Raw genomic sequence first — 17,911 nt, 5'->3', positions numbered from 1 at the left:
TTTTTATTTGAGTGTGTTTTATTGTGCATTAGAACTTGTTCTTGATTTACTTAGCTTTACAGGATGGAAGAGTCTCTGTGTGTGAAATCTCTTGACCTAGCTTGGAAAGTAGTTGTGGATTTGAACAGCAACCAGCTGCATTTTTGGCCTACTTTAAATGCTTACATATGCGTTGCCTTTCACCACAAGCTTCTTCGTATAACTGAGGAATGTGGCGTTGGAATAAAAGTGAAGGAGGTAAGATATGTTTTAGCATCTGCCGTTTAGTGAGACCCACTCTTGCATTATTATAGAATCATAGAAGCACCGAAGGAGGCTATTCGGCCCATTGTGCTTGTGCCAACTCTCTGAAAGAGCTATCCAATTAGTCCAACTTTCCCCGTTCTTTTCCCATAGCCCTGCAAATTTTTCCTTTTCAGTTGTGTATCCAATTCCCTTTTCAAAGTCACTATTAAATCTGCTTCCACCGCCCTTTCAGGTAGTGCATTCCAGATTATAACAACTCGCTGCATTAAAAACATTTCTCCTGATCTCCCCTCTGGTTCTTTTTCCAATTACTTTAAATCTGTGTCCTCTGGTTATTGATCTGCCTGCCAGTGGAAACAGTTTCTCGTTATTTAGTCCTATCAAAACCCCTCATAATTCTGAACCTAAAAAGAATTTACATGTTTTGCATCGGTGGCTGTTTCAGTCTGGTACCAGGCAAGATGTCGAGAGTATGGGAACAATTAACTGTAATCCCTTTTTCTTAGACATTACCAGCCAATGTCAGTACATGGCTTCCAACTTAAGGAAAGTTTTGAAGGTGCAGACACAGCCAAGCACAAAGGCATGATGCGTAACCAAATCAGCTGTGGCTATTTGGTGACTTTAGATCAAAGACACTTTTGTGGTTCTTGATGGAAAACCTGAGTCATTTCTGGGACTCGTGTATTGCTCTCTTTTCCTCTTTAGTAAAATATTTGTGTAGTGGCCATAACACTCCCAAGCCCAACCTTGCCAACCATACTCTTCCAGCTTTACATAACCGTGTGCTGATTTAGTGAACCAGCTCTGTGTCTCGCATCACTACTTTAGCAATTGGTGGGTTTCTGATTTACCCTCACTGTCAAGCTCAGCAGAACTTTGTCTTTGGATGGTTAATAAGGTACTGGAGTATGGGAGAGCAGAAATACTCACGCTCCTGTTTTATGAGGGCACGCCGTGATTTGTACTGTTGTCTGCACGGGCACTGAAAGTTGGCACGAGCAGTTCATGTAATCAGTTTGATTCAAATAAGGTGCACTTTTGTATTTTACAAGTGCTGGTGATATTTAATGAGGATGGACTGTTCAAATGTGGTTGTATCCTCCTCAAAATGAGAGTGATTTGGAAGGTCTGCTAGTGTGCAGTGTTTGCCATTTTTGATGTGCTGCACTTTAACATAAAGGCTAAACATTACATATGCCATGAACCTATGGAGGAGAATATCTCCTGACTACGCAGTGACAATCTGCCTACCAATTGAAACTAGCACAGCATTTGAATTGTAAAATGTTAAAACTGTAAAAAGAAGTTGGGTAATAATGATGAGATGTAAATTATGTTAGCACCCATGGTGTTCACAAAGTGTAATGGGACCCTGCGTTTGATCCCAGCACTCACGTCCGCCCATATCTACACATGATGACTAGTCCAACGAACCAGCAAGATAGTGATCTTGACATAAGCATACTGATTAGATTGAGATTATAGGCTTTGCCACCATCTCTTGTTCAGATGGGTTTCACTCCTGTCCCCTGTGTCAACTATGTATGGCATTGGTGTTGTCAGAAGCTCACCATTTTAATGTTTTTCCGTCAGTGCTTTGAGGAGTGCAGAATATTGCAGTAGATGCCTTGCACAAGTGTTCTCAGTTACACAAGTGAGGTCCTCTATTTAGAATCAACCAACTCATCTTTGCAATGAGGGGAGTATCCAAAGATTGGTCTCGAGAGATTTTTCTGCAGAGGCCATACATCTGTTCTAGATGTGTGAAAAGGGATTTTATTTTTAAAACAAATACCTGCTGCTTCTCCTCATGTTCAAGATTATACTGAAGACATGGATGGAAGAGTCAGCAGTTATTTTAGTACACTGGTTGGAATTGACTGCCAGTCAATCAATACCAATGCCATATAAGCACAGTGCTCTGCTAGCGTGGCTTTTGAGAGGGGTGACCTAAATCTCGAGAGGGCTGCCTCAATTCTGAGTCTGTGTCTTAAGCTGCAAATGTATCATTGGCATTGTAACAATTGATTTATGTGCATTTAGGAAGCATTACTGCCTCGGTTTGGCAGCCCCAGCTATAAGAGGGTACCCATTTATGGCCAGATGTTTTTCCATAGGAAGGGAAAATGATCCCAAGCTACCCTTGTGAGCTACTCAAAATAGCATTGGTTTGGCAGGTTGAACCCATCCATATCCTTTACTACTAGAATTTTGTGGCCTGGGGAAATCAGAGGGGAGAATTCCTAAGAAAAATATTTGGGGGTGAAAATTTTTCCAGAACAAGTATTTCCATGTGTATTAGGTAGATAGGAAAGCTCCGAGGATTATATGGTCTCTCCATATTATAATTAGAAGAGATGAAGACTACATCCTCTTATTACATGTCAGTCACTGAAGGTCTCCTGCTGCTAGTTTGGATTTTGTGCATTAAACTGTTCAGTAGCTAAATTATGAGAGCTTATTCTCTCAGCGCGTATTTGATCTCCAGAAAAAGCTGTCGTCTTTTTCCAGATGATTAAAATTGTATGTTGAAATTATGCAATTAGACTTAAATAACCTTCACAAAAGCTTGATAATGTAATCTGAGATATGATCTTGGTTTCACAGTATTGTTTTATGTTTTAGATTTCTAAAAGTAGATTATGACCATCTGCTATTACTGGAGGATATTTGAGTGTTTATCAATTTCTCCTCAAATTAGCTTTGGGCATGACCTAATTCTCTTCTCTCCTAATGAGTGCTGCTGAATTATTCATTTACTCAGTCATAGATTTAGATCTCTTTTCTGCAGATAGCTTGCAATAATATCTTCATTATATTATAATTGTGTTTTCATTGCATGTCTGTACTGAGCTCTAATCTTTTTTAACTAATGGTCATTTCATCCACAGGTTTGATGTGATGCAGCAATAAAATTATTTTGCTTTCAATATAGTTTTCAGTTTATTTCTGGCTGTAGTGTAACATTTTCTCTACTTATTGAAGAGAAATAAGCATCTGTTTATCTAGTTACTGTTTGTTATAAATCTCATCATTCATCAAGAAACTACTTGTGAAATAACGCTGGGCGGCCAGCTGGTGGCGCCGTCCAAGGAGTATAAATACTCGGGCGATGGCCCCAGCTTGCCAGGGACATTTTGTAAGACAAGGAACTAGTGAAGTACAACTAGACCTCCATGTTCTGAAACAAGTTGATTAAAGCCTTGCTTTATACTCAAACCAAGTGCATAGTGAGTTTTATTACGTCGCTGTTCTCTTACCCTTCCTCTAATCCTTTATATTTCCAAGCTGGAGATGTTTGCTGCCACATTGTTTTATTCAGCCTGGTTGAGATACTCCACAACTAATCTCAGGCTATTCACTTGCACTAAGGAGAGCCAATGATGCTATCCATCTCCCCCTTTCCCCTCTATACAGCATTTCTATAGCGACACTCTAGGGTAAATTGAGCTTTGATCTCAGCAAACACTCAAGATTTGCTTTTGCAGTTTGATAGCGTCAGCTACTGCCCGTTGTATTACCAACTTGTAATTCACTCCCAGCTATCTAACGTTCTGTATGAGAATGGTGCTGTGAGATGTGCAGCGCTAGAAAAGAGATTACAATGCAACAAAAAAAATAGCATTGAAAGAATCTAATCATGCTCTCAGTACAGTGGCAGCAATGAACAAAAAGTTGTGTGTGTTTAGCACCTGATAGTTGGATATTTATCTCCCAGGCAGCTGTGAAGGAGTACAATTGACATATAAAGCATGTTTTTAAAAATTGCCAGTGAGCACATATTGCAATTCAGCCCCAAAACCTTATTTAGTTGTCAGAATGGATGCTTAGAATTGGAGAAAATCACAGATTCAGCAACACAAACATTGTGCAAGCACAGATCCATATTTTAATGGAAGCAGTGGATCAAAGCTGTCTGTCATCTTTAGTTTTTAACGCTCAGCAAGTCAAAACAGACATTGATGTTTGAATACCTGTCGGAAATACAAACCTTTTAAATTCATGATTGCATTAATAGGAGAATAATAAACCTAATGGAAACAGCTGATTTCAGAAGTGAAGCAAGGCATTTCTTTTTTGCTTGGAAATAGAGTAGGAGATATCCAAAGTAAACCAGGCCAGTTTTGTTGGATATAAATTCCGGATTATGTCAACAATTCTTGGTCTACTGTGTTTTTACCCCACACATTAAAATGTACAATAATTCCCTTAAATTAATGTGTTTTTTTTCCTACAGCTAGTGGTTTACATCTTGAATTTTAATTTCAGGAGCTGTCACCTAGTTGAAACATGCTCGATGTCAGCTGTAATGACGTGAAATTAGATGAGATGGCTATTGATCATAGGGGAACTGTGATTCAAACCAAGTGAATATTAGGAAATGACATGTTGAGCTAATTGCTAAAGTAATGCTGTCAGAATTTCGATGGCAGCTTGTTAGTATCTTAAATAATGCTTCTTGAATCAATTTGTTGTTCACCCCTCTGTCATGCAATAAACAGAGAATCCCATACACTGATGGGATGTTTGTGCATAGAAGCGTTACAGCACAGTAGGAGGCCATTCGGCCCATCGAGCCCGTGCCGCTCTCTGCAAGAGCACCTCAGCTAGTTCCCCCGCCCTTTCCCCGTAGCCCAGCAATTTTTCTTTCCTTCAGGTACTTATCCAAATAGTGAGTAACTGTGTGTGTCAAGATCAATGTTAGAGAAAGAAACCTTTGTTGTTTTGACATTTCTAGAATAGTAAAAATTAGAATTGCTGTTAATCTACTGATTGTACTGAAAAATGCTAAATTACTTGTTTAATGTTAAATAAATTTGTTGGTCAGTTTGTAGCATGTGCTTCGGTCTGATGGATATATTCAGTCCTTCTACTGAAAACCAAGGTCATGCGACCGCACGTCCTACATTCCAGTAAACGGGAATACAGTGCCAAGGGTTCTCTGTTTAATCCCTGGAACTAGTTATATTTACCTAGGTATTGAACACGCTGGTTTGCAGGGGCACACAGTCTGCCTATGAAAGTGCTCATTGACGCTGAACCCAAGAAATGTGTCTCGTGTAAAAACCCCAAAATGTAACTGATGGGTTTTTTGTGTGAATTACCCACCAACGCAAACACGTGTACACGGTTTTGGTTGATAATTGGGCAAACTGAATGGGTGAGTAACCTACTCCCAGGCCTGTACCAGTACTGCTTTATAACCAGTCTCTTCAGAGGGGTGTGAGGGCTCTGGATTCCCCCCCCCCCCCGCCCTTCCCACCACCCAACCTTCTTGACCAGTATCCCACTTGGTGACTGCTTGCATCTTCTTCATAATGGACTGGCTGAGTAGATTAAATTATAAAGATCAATTTGAAATCATACTGACCTACGAAATATTGAAACCATACAGCTTTTTAACCTGACCAGCATTTTAAATTATCAATACTAAGATATTTAACTGCACAAACATAAGTTGAAAGGATCCACCTGATTTTCTTGTCGGGAATGGATATCATTGAAAGACGTTGCACTTTCGTGCTTATTTTTCACTTAGAGTTGTGGTAAGAGGAAACATATTCATATCCATGGAGGAAAATACTACATTCAGTGTGTGGGAGTACAGATCATTGAATACATCTTTATAATTCAACGGCCTTTTGAGAGAACACTTTGAGGTGCCGAAATTGGAACTAAGTTCCTACTCTGCTCGGTTAATCCATCCATTTTCAATTGTTGCTCTGAGTTCAAGTATCTGCCCCGGTGACGTTGTACATTTATATATTTTATAAAATGTCATTTTAGAAAGGAGCTATGTAGGGAGGATGTTCCTGTGAGCAATGTTAACCCAGAGGTCAAGGGGTGGTACAGATAAAATTTATATTTATGTTTGAGGTAGTCAGATTACCAAAAATTAAGACGGCAATTTAAGCTACGTAAATCATTACAAATGTGTGCTTGCTGAAGCTGTTCTAGCTCATTTGGTCCCTGCTAGTGAGGTTGAAAAGATGATGGGCAAAACCTTTCGAAAGAGGTGAAAGTGTCTGTATGTAAAATATGAACGCCTAGAATTTTCCACTCTGGCAAAATCCTGAATGTCAGTGGGGTGGTGCACAATTCACATCCACTTGATGTGAAGTGGGCCGACCTTGCTGAGCTTTCTGGGGTCAGCTTAATTTAAGTAATCACGGTGCGCTTTAAGAGTTGGGTATGTTACTGATTGCCCCTCACCCGTTGCGGGATAAGAATTAGTGTGCTGCTATAGAATTTAAATGCCTGCAGCAACTTAAAGGGGCAGTTCCCGAAATAGTCAGTTGCTTCCATGACTTGCTTAATACATCTATTTGTCTAATGTTACACTAGTTCCCAGTAGCAGCCCGGAATGACCCTGTAGCATGGCAATTAAGGGCAGTGGTGACCCTAACTACCACTGGCACAGTGGTTGGACCTATACAATACACCCTGTGGATATGATTCGGGGCCCACACAACATGCCCAGTGCCTGTGTTCTGAACATAAGAATTAGGAGCAGGAGTAGGCCATACGGCCCCTCGACCCTTCAATAAGATCATGGCTGATCTTCGACCTCAACTCTACTTTCCCACCCAGTCTCCATATCCCTTGATTCCCCTAGAATCCAACAATCTATCTTTCTCAGCCTTGAATATACTCAACGACTCAGCATCCACGGCCCTTTGGGTTAGAGAATTCCAAAGATTCACAATCCTCTGAGTGAAGAAATTCCTCCTCATCTCAGTCTTAAATGGCTAGCCTCTTATCCTGAGACTATACCTCCTCGTTCTAGATCCTACACAACACACCCTGTGTCTGTGATGCTTGTCAATTATTTGCATGCTTGTTGGATAAATTCTATGTTTAACAGCTTAGTGTCAAGTACTCTCTGTGTTGAATGGCAATTCCATGGAGACCATTTTAAGCATCCTTTTGTTATTTCCGCACAAACCCAATTTAGATGCCTGCAATATCCTGCTAACTGCTGATTATAACATTATACAGGGGAAGTGTATATGCTGCATAATTGCATGGGAAGCTATAGGTATTACATAGACATGGGACTTGTGTGAATTGAGAATTATATTGCCAAAGGGCAGCTCTGGGAGTCAAAGTCTTTACTCTGCTCAACAAACAAAAGCGACATAGGCGCAGGTGCTTTAAGATTTTATCCCTCCAGATACTGAAAGACTGTCTCAGCCTTCAAAATAAATATTTGTCTCCATCTCTTTAAGAATTGCCTGTTCTGAAATTTCAAATAGTGATAGTAAAAATATAGTTGAGGAACTTTACCGAAATATAGAGCTTTGATAATATAGTGCAAGGCTAAGTAAAACATTGCTTTTTGCAGCACGGTGGCATAGTGGTTAGCACTGTTGCCTCACAGCGCCAGAGACCCGGGTTCGAATCCGGCCTCGGGTGACTGTCTGTGTGGAGTTTGCACATTCTCCCCGTGTTTGCGTGGGTTTCCTCCGGGTGCTCCGGTTTCCTCCCACAGTCCAAAGATGTGCGGGCTAGGTTGATTGGCTATGATAAATTGACCCTTAGTGTTAGGGGGATTAAATACGTTGGGTTATGGGGATCGGGTGGGATATGTGTCGGTGCAGGCTCGATGGGCCGAAATGGCCTCTATCTGCACTGTTGTGATTCTGTGTGATTGCAGTCCAAGAAATACATTGAGGAAATATTGTGCAGAGAATTCATAATGACACGTAATTCAGCTTGGTATCCCCATTGAGTGGTAAGCATTTCACAGCACAGAAACCAGCCAATCTACCCTTCAAGTCTGCACTTGTATTTTTCACTACGTGAGCCAATAATCCCACACTCCTCACTCTTGATATCCTTTTAATAGTTCTCTTTTCCAAGCAACTAACAATATCCTTTTAAAAATACTCGTGCACCTCAGTTTTCTGTTTGCTGGAAAACTGGGGCTGCATGTCGCCATGTTGGTAGTGCAGGAGGCCAGACCTGATCCAGTGTTCTAGGAGTCGAGTGCATTATGGAGCTGGAGCGGTGTATTGTCTGCAACAAAATCAGCGGGGGAGCTACCAGAATTTAGCTGTGATGCCTCCGAGATCCTCGAGGAGGGTGGCCCTATTTGATTGGGAAGGCCTGGGAAAGTCAATTATTTTTTTAATTTTTAATTGATTTAGGATGGGCACAGCACTCTGATGGCTCCAAACACACTGGCATGGAATGGGTTTGCACTCTTAACTTCTTGCATTTATAATATTCAGTCTCCGGCTGTGCTAGTGAAGGACAAATGCTTCCCCACAGGGAGGGATGGAAAAATTGGAAGTTGAGTTTAATTGGCTCAAGAGCACCACTGGCAACGGCCTGAGGACACATTGCTTTCCCGCTGCATTCTCGGCCATTTTGGTTTCCCCACTTGCGTTGACGACGTCGCAAGGAGCCACCAAGTGTGACGGGCATTTCCCAGCTAGGGGGAAACAGATTGGGTGGGGGAAATCTTTGCCAGGACAGTAACAGAGGTGGCCTTGCAGCTTGCTATACATCCTCTGGCCTGTTGGCTGCAGGACCAGTGATGGAAAAGTAAATGGAGAAAAAGAGGGTAACATACTTCATGCAAGATTTGAACAAACTATTTCCTCTTCAGTGGTTTTAAAAAGTGTGTATATACATAAGCTCATAGGCATCTTAATAATAAAAAATTCATATTTTGGGTAGAAACCTTTCACCAGGTCTGATGAAGAGTCTCTCCTTGAAATGTTAACCTATCTTCTGTTTTCAGACGCCTACAAACCTTCTGTACATTTCCATCATTTTCTGTCTTTATTTCAGGTTTACAGTTTTTAAAAATCTCTCATAAAGGCAGTTCACGTTCCCTTCACGCTGGGTTTGTGTCTCAGCATTGCCTCATCTGAGTCAGAAGGTCATGAATTCAAGCCTCACTCCATAGACGTGAACATATAACCTACACTGACACTTCAGTGCAGTATGATATGCTGTCAGAGGTGCCGTCTTTCGGATGGGATGTTAAACCGAGGCTCCGTCTGCCCTCTCTGGTGGATGTAAAAGATCCCATGGCACTATCCGAAGGAGAGCAGTAGAGTTCTCTTGGAGTCCTAGCTAACATTTATCCCTCAACCAACTTCATTGGGAAAAAACAGATTATCTGATCATGTATCTCACTGTTGTTTGTGTGGCCTTGCTATGTGCAAATTGGTTGCCCCGTTTCCTATGTTACAGCAATGACTACACTTCATTGGCTGTGAAGCGCTTTGCGACATCCGGAGATCATGAAACGTACTGCAAAAATGCATGTTCATTCTTTCATTCCTTTTGTAGATTATAATCAAGTTGCTCGAAATATCGCAAACCAAAACTGGAGTCTTTAACGTGTTAATTACTCACTGCTGCCAAACGTGGTTGCCTGCTGTTTCTACTTCCAAAAGTCTCCAACAAGATTCTTTCACAAGCGCTGAAAACCATGTAGATCTTTTTGTAGAGGCTTGTCTATTTGGACCTGTTTTTCGGAAGGATCAGAGGTAAAACGTGAAGTGTTGTAAAACATTTTAAAGTACTTAATTTTCAAACGTCAATTGTAAATTTTTTGTTATTTTACAAAATTTGTGCTTTGGCGGTTAGTTATTAGAAATGTGAAAAGTTGAAAGTCTAAAGTATATATACATGTGAAATAAAAAAAATTCTATTGTACTATTTCACAAGCTGGCTCTGATTTTTTTTTTTATGTATAGCAAATTTCTGGTGGGTTTTCAAAGGGTTTAAAGTGTCAATTCTGTTGCTTTCTGTCTAGGATAATTCAAGATGTACATACCCATATAGAACTACTGGGAGATGACTGTGCAGCCAACAGAGCTACTGAAAAGTAAGGGAATAGCTGGTTTCTGAATTAGTTACAGGAATAGGCAGAGTTGATTTGGATGAGGGGAGAGAATGATTCGTGAACTTGGAAAATGCTCACGCAGTGCGACCCATTCACTAAATGGGATTGACTTGTAGTCCTCGTAAACAACTGGCCTGCAGTCGTCAATATTGTTGCACAGAATGGCAGGTGAAAAAGGTTATAATTTTTGATCTTTCTGGCTTTTTTTCAGTATTCCCAGAGCAAAATATTCACGTAGCTTTAAGCTCATTTCTAAACATGTCCTGCTTTTGTGTACATATAGTGTTTATTTTTATCCACCTCCATGCATTCTTTAGCACTTTTATTGCACTGCTGTCATAACTTGAACTTCTTTTTATCTGCTGCTGATGTGACTTGGTTGTTTAATGGATTTGGCTGTTTCTTGATTGTGGGTTTGCTTAAATCCTGTTTGCACAATCTACTGACAGGCACATTGAACTTGAGAACAGGAATAGAATAAAATTTGGTAAATTAAGTAACATTTATTTGGGGAACCACATAGTGTTACTTGCAGATAAAGAGGATTAAGTATTCAGAGCTTAAGAGTCTCCTATTGTATCTCTCGTGAATACCCCCATCCCATGCTGTGTCCGGGCTGCACTGTCGAGGCTCAAGTCCCAGCACACCTCGCATGTTTGACATTGCTAGGGAGGACCATGGAGGTGTGTTGTTTTGGGACACTGACGTTCTTTGCACTGTCACTAATAAAGAACACCAAGCTGCAGCTCCAAGCACTGCACGCGACAATGTACCTGGTATCTGGGCTGGGGATCTGATCTTATGCCCCCTGCTTTCTCTCTCTGGTGCTCCCATACATTGTTATCTCTGGACCTCTCTGTTTGCATCTCTTTTTTAGTCACTCTTCCTGCCTTGTTCTTTCTGTAGAAGTGTCTTATTACCTCTCCCTTGTAAGTCTTGCAATCTAACTTAACACTTCTTGCAGATGTTACTTTTGATTTACTCCATCTTTTATCTTTTTTAAGGTCCAGGGCACGTAGCAAAATGATAGATGTGTCAGAAGGAAAGGGAGTCTAATCTTGTAGATAAAAGGAAATAATGTCCCGGGGATGGGGCTGGGGGAGGGAGGAACACAGGCTCAAAGGGAAGAGTTGGGAAGGAGTGGGTCCTAAGGTTGGGGAGGCACTGTTTGGGAGGGTTGGATTGGCATTTTAGACTGAAGCTCAGTGGGGAGAATGCAGGATTATACTTGGGTAAAGCTAGTTAGGTAAGGACTGGAGAGCAGTTACTACTACTGTAAGAAAAACACATGGTGAGCCTCTGGTTTGTGGGAACCACGTCTCCTGGCAATCATCAATCTTGTCATGCTAATTGGGGGAATAGGTCATATGCTTCCCATGGACCAATCAGATTGCAAGATTTGAGACACCGCTTCAGCACGCGATATGCACGGATCATTTTGAGCACTAGAAGGTGACTCTGCTTCAAACTCTTTTTAATGATATTTTCGAATCTCGAGGTTGAAGCCTCCTCACTTTTTCTAGTGATTATCTTATCTTCTGATAGAGTCTCAACAGATTCGGTCAAAGCATAAGATTACATCCTTGCAGGTGTTTCATTTGAATCAGGCAACAAGGACATTTCCCATCTTCCTTGCATAGGATTAGATGCTTCCTCAGTTGGTCAGCATCATCTATCTTACACCAAGATTGCACCAAGTGTGTTGCATTAAGGACATCTTCCCTGCTCCCCAAACTAGATCACCTTTAATTCTTAATGAAACCTCTGGTTTACATTTAAGATCCTTTTTTAAGTATAGGGAAAAATAAATATGCTCGTTCTAATTTGCTGGACAAGACAGAAATGCACTCAACCAGGGTAAAGTGTCACATGAAAAAGTAATTTGCCTTACAACAGAGATACTTGATGGTCATAAATGATAATTAAAGTTGAGTGGTTGTTAACCATATAACCAGAGAGTACTTAATGGGGAGCTTAACTGTTAGATTTTTGTGTCTTCCACATAATTTTTTTTTTCCCCCCTTAACAACAAGTGTTAAGAACCATGTGCTTGTTGTGGGGCAATCCAGCTGCTCCATTTCACGTGGAGTAAAGGGGTTATCGATGACTTTTCTTAGTTGGACTCGAGTTAATTACCCGCAGTAACAGCGTAATCACGTGGCCTGTAGTTGTGTTTTGCAACTTTTGGTATTTTGGCCCTTAAAAAAAAACTAAATATTTAAAAACTAAAATATGCACTACAATTTTGTAAACTTTCTTGGCAATCTTTTGAGCACAATTTCCATAGACATTGCTTATGATATTTTCCTTTTTAAAGCATTTATTTTAATGGACCGAAAGTCTGAAAAGTAGTGAAGTAGAACCACAGGGTTGATGTAATCAGTGGTTTCATAGTCAACTATTAGTCAGAATGCACTGGATGAAGGAGCAACAATCGCACGTAACCCTTCCTGCATATCTCCCGTCAGCTGGGTTAGAACGACATTAGCGGGCACTTGAGAGCTTGTCATATATCGGTGTGCATTTGGCACAGATGGTGCTTGGCCTGGGGAGGTCACATGAAAACAAATGGAGAGCGGGAATTGGAAAGTAAATGCTCTCAGAAAAATGCCTATTTACTGTTTTCCTAAGTAAAGCTGGAATCAGATTATTTAAACAGTAACCTTCTTATGAACCATTGTTCTCTGGATGGGACTTACTAACATCTAAAGATAGTTGATTTTTTTCCCCAATTTACCACCTTGCAGTGAAAACCGCGATGATCAATCTGTGCGGATTTGGGCCATTAATTTCCTCTGTCAATTGAATGGATCGAATCCGTTGCACAAAAAATTCATGGAGAATCTTGTTAGCAAACTCCTTGAGAAGGTAATTATTTTTCTTCTGGTATCTTCCTAGTACAAGTATCACTGGCATAACATTTTCACAAATGAGGGTGATTCTTTACTGAGCAAGTAAGATAAATTCTGGCGCTGTGTTTTGATTTTTTTAATATTCGTTCCTGGGATGTGGGCGTCACTGGCAAGGCCAGCATTAATTGGCCATTCCTAATTGCCCTTGAGAAGGTGACAGTGAGCTGCCTTCTTGATCACACAAGGAAGTAAAGTATGGTTCAGCGTGATGGCAGTAATGATCTTGACCATAGGGACCATGTGACAGTACTATACTTGGAAATTGAATATTATGGCCTAGAAATTGGGTTGGGGCGCCAAAGTGGCGCAAAAGTCGCCTGAGCGCAGGATTTAGCGCAGCGATCGGAGTGATACCGATCGCCAGAAATTCAGTTTCAGTGCCCCTCGAGGGAGACGGGGCGAGGCTCGAGGCGCTCCGCGTCCCTCTTAGGGCGTTGAAACTGATTATCGCAGCGCAACGTGCTGCAGCGCCACATGCTGCGGCACGGCACGCTGCGGTACTGCAGGCCTTCCTCCCACTGTTAAGGGGGAGGTGCCTGCAACAGCGCGATCCCCGCTCGCGAGTGCCGGCAAATGAGCCCGGCACCAAGGAGAAGTGCCGGGCTCTCGGGAAACAGCCGGCAATGCCGCGGGGGGGGGGGGGGGTGGTTAGGAGGCCGGGGACGGAGGTGCTGGCAGGCGGCCGCCGAAAAAGCGGCCGCCCCGCACCTCCACCTTAACGTGCGCCGCTGCCGGCACAGTAAGGCCCTGTGAACCGGGCGCGGGTAGCGAGCGGCGCAACTGCGGCGTTCGCTATCAAATATCGCGAACGGGGCACGAATGGGGCGCTGCGCACACCGATGACGTCATCGGTGGCGGCGCAGCGCAAATGCCTAACGCCACCATTAGCGCCCCTACTGAATATCGCAGGCGACGCAGCCAGTGGCGCTACAGCCACTGACTGCCTCTTTAGGCACTAACAGGTGGCGCTACTCACCCAATTTCTACCCCTATATCTCTCAATTCTATGTTACATTTGGGTGCGTTTCATTGAAAACTCATTTTAAATACCTGTCACTCCCATAGGTGGTGCTATGATGGGCTTTTTCAATGTTGGGTGACACACAATGGCTGCTGTTTTGTACAGCGATTATATCGCTCTATGATTGCTTAGTTTGGCCACCGGCTTCCCACACATCACTCAAAATGCTTTCTGAAATTTTTTTCACCCAGTATTTCTATCCCCCCCCCCCCCCCCCCCACCAAATGAAACAGCTATTGTCCAAAACAAAAGTTTAAACACAATTATAAAAAAAAAAAAAAAAAGATATTTCACAATCTCATGATCAAATTTATCCACTGAATTGCCTTTGCCTCTTTTAACACATTTATTAAAGATTTTATTTGAAGGCATCAGCCACTCCCAAAAACCTTCATATTTTTGCCCAGAGCTGAATTTGGATTGTGGAGTTTTAGCATGTGCAGTGTGGCTAACTTCCCTGATGCATCAGTACCGTTCAGTTAGCTGTACTGATGGGATATTTTTCTTTAGCTTCCAGCACTTTCTATTGGTAGCTTTTCTTCAAATAATTTGAAAAACAAAAGGGCAAATTATAAAAACTTTATTGAAGTAATAGTTATATTGAGTGTTTTTTTTAAAATAGAGAAGCTATCTCTGCAAAAATGAGGGAAAATGCCAGTGTTCTGATTACATATAATTTTGTGTTCTGTCAACATCAGAAAATGCATAGAGTTGTGTGGAGCGGAAGAGAGACTGACTTGGCACACGAGTTTGAATCTTGAAGCCAACTAATTATCCACCTGTCCTTTGTTTTCTGTTTAAAAAGTAATTGCTAATTTTTACACTTGAGACAGAGCGTCTAATGACTAACACCTCTGACACAGATAGCGAGAAAGACACAGGCCTAGAAATAGGTTGACACTGCGCCAGCGTTACAGGTTTAAAACAGGTGCCAAAGCATCCAATATGGCGTGCGGCGTGCGTATGCACATTTTCGCGCCGGAAGTGCGTCACCCGCCATTTTGTTAAAGCCAGAAGAAGAGATGTTGAGGGCTCGCACCTGAAACGGGTGTTGGGGCCTTTGCATATGCAAATAAGGGGCCTTTGCGAAAGGTTTGCATTTAAACTGCAATAGTACAGTTTGAGTAATATGTGCTGTATAGGAAGGATTTTGAGGCCTTCGAGAAGGCACAATGAGGAAGTATAAATGTGGAGAAAAATTAGAACTTTTTCGTTCGAACAATGAAAATTACAGGCAATATGATAGAAGTGTTCAAAATTATGAAAGGATGGGACAGGTTTGAGAGAAGCAGACTGTTTCCAGTGGTTGAGGAGCCTAGAATGAGTGGCCATGTTTAAATACATGTTTAAGTGTAAGAGATTTAGAACAGAGCACAAGAGAAACTTCTTTGCACAGAGAGTTGTGAAGCTGTGGAATTCACTTCCAGGGTTAGTTGAGGCAGAAACAACGTAAACATTCAAGATTAGATTGAATAGGTGAATGAAAGGAATGGGGATAAAGGGATATGAGCAGGTGATTGGGACTATTTGCTCATGTGGCAGGTAATTCTCGGTTGGGCTGAATGGCCTGTTTCCGTGTTGTAACTTCTAATGTATGTATGAGAACAGAAACACAACATGGAGAAGGGAAACTGGCATGCATTTCTATCCACGAGTGATGCCACAAGAGATCAACTACTAGATTATATGTTGCCAACATTTGTTCACCTATGTTATTCCTCACACAGACAATTGAATGGATGGTAGTGTTTTTTGGATTTATTGTAAGTGTTTAAATATTTAAGTATTTGCAGATGTGCAATCTCATAATGGAGGCTGTCGGTCACTTTGCAGAGAATTATGTAATCCTTCCTGTTCTTGTATGTTTTACATAGATACATAGAAGATAGGAGCAGGAGTAGGCCATTCGGCCCTTCGAGCCTGCTCCGCCATTCAATGAGATCATGGCTGATCATCCAAATTCAGTACCCAGTCCCTGCCTTCTCCCCGTATCCCTTCATCCCTTTAGCCTTAAGAAATATATCCAACTCTTTCTTGAATATACTTAATGAACTGGCCTCCACCGCCCTCTGTGGCAGAGAATTCCACAGGTTCACCACTCTCTGGGTGAAGAAATTCCTCCTCATTTCAGTCCTAAATGGCTTACCCCTTATCCTTAGACTATGACCCCTGGTTCTGGACGCCCCAGCCATCAGAAACATCCTTCCTGTATCTAGTCTGTCCAGGCCTGACAGAATTTTATAGGTTTCGATGAGATCCCCTCTCAATCTTCTAAACTCCAGTGAGTATAAGCCCAATCGACACAATCTCTCCTCATACGTCATTCCTGCCATCCCAGGTATCAGCCTGGTGAATCTTCGCTGCACTCCTTCCATGGCAAGAACGTCCTTCCTCAGGTAAGGCGACCAAAACTGCACACAATACTCAAGGTGTGGTCTCACCAAGGCCCTGTACAACTGCAGCAAGACATCCTTGTTCTTGTACTCGAACCCTCTTGCTACGAAGGCCAACATACCATTTGCCTTCTTAACCGCCTGCTGCACCTGCATGCTTACCTTCAGTGACTGGTGTACAAGAACACCCAGGTCTCTTTGCACTTCCCCTTCTCCCAATCTATTACCATTCAAATAATCTGCCTTCCTGTTTTTGCCACCAAAGTGGATAACCTCACATTTATCCACATTATAGTGCATTTGCCATGTTTCTGCCCAATCACCCAACCTGTCCAAATCGTGCTGGAGTTTCACGACATCCTCCTCACAGCATACCCTCCCCCCCCCCCCCCCCCCCCCCAGCTTTGTGTCGTCTGCAAATTTGGAGATATTACATCCAATTCCCTCGTCCAGATCATTAATATATATTGTGAACAACTGGGGTCCTAGGACCGATCCTTGCGGTACCCCACTAGTCACTGCCTGCCACTCGGAAAACGACCCGTTTATTCCAACTCTTTGCTTTCTGTCCGCCAACCAGTTCTCTATCCAAGTCAATACCTTGCCCCCAATCCCATGTGCCTTAATTTTGCACGCTAATCTCTTATGCGGGACCTTTATCGAAAGCCTTCTGAAAGTCCAAATACACTACATCCACTGGTTCTCCCTTATCTATTTTACCAGTTACATCCTCAAAAAATTCCAGTAGATTAGTCAAGCATGATTTACCTTTTGTAAATCCATGTTGACTTTGTCCGATCCAGTCACTGCTTTCCAAGTGCTCTGCTATTACATCTTTTATAATGGACTCTAGCATTTTCCCCACTACCGATGTCAAACTTACCGGTCTATAATTCCCCGCCTTTTCTCTACCACCTTTTTTGAATAGTGGGGTAACATTAGCTACCCGCCAATCCATGGGTACCGTTCCAGAGTCTATCGAGTTCTGGAAGATGACCAGCAATGCATCTACTATTTCTAGGGCCACTTCCTTAAGTACCCTGGGATGTAGATTATCAGGCCCTGGGGATTTATCGGCCTTCAGTCCCATCAATTTTCCTAACACCATTTCCCTACAAATACTGATTTCTTTCAGTTCCACCCTTTCATCAGACCCCTATGTTCCCCGGCATCTCTGGGAGGTTATTTGTGTCCTCCTTTGTGAAGACAGAACCAAAATATGTATTTAGTTGGTCTGCCATTTCTTTGTTCCCCATTATAAATTCCCCCAATTCTGACTGCAAGGGACCTACGCTTGACTTCACCAATCTTTTTCTCTTCACGTATCTATAAAAGCTTTTACAGTCAGTTTTTATGTTCTCTGCAAGCTTACTCTCATATTCTATTTTCCCTTTCTTAATTAATCCCTTTGTCCTCCTTTGTTGAATCCTAAACTGCTCCCAATCCTCAGGATTATTGCTTTTTCTGGCCA

General features: G+C 42.0%; 1 protein-coding gene across 3 annotated transcripts in view; it reads left to right on the top strand.

Moving 5' to 3' along the window:
* The window catches only part of tarbp1 (TAR (HIV-1) RNA binding protein 1), a 260,477-nt gene that overhangs the window by 92,017 nt on the left and 150,549 nt on the right, over window positions 1–17,911 (top strand). For all 3 annotated transcript variants that reach the window (XM_085979767.1, XM_085979769.1, XM_085979770.1), the window contains exons 17-20: window positions 55–237; window positions 9,556–9,755; window positions 10,025–10,096; window positions 12,862–12,982. In XM_085979767.1, coding sequence (XP_085835893.1) covers window positions 55–237; window positions 9,556–9,755; window positions 10,025–10,096; window positions 12,862–12,982 — 576 coding nt within the window. The remainder of the gene's footprint in view (window positions 1–54; window positions 238–9,555; window positions 9,756–10,024; window positions 10,097–12,861; window positions 12,983–17,911) is intronic.

This window comes from Somniosus microcephalus, chromosome 3 (genome assembly GCF_052327205.1).
Source record: "Somniosus microcephalus isolate GS21.2 chromosome 3, FLI_Smic_1.0, whole genome shotgun sequence".
NCBI lineage: Eukaryota > Metazoa > Chordata > Chondrichthyes > Squaliformes > Somniosidae > Somniosus > Somniosus microcephalus.
This window is presented reverse-complemented; position numbering and strand designations above follow the sequence as displayed.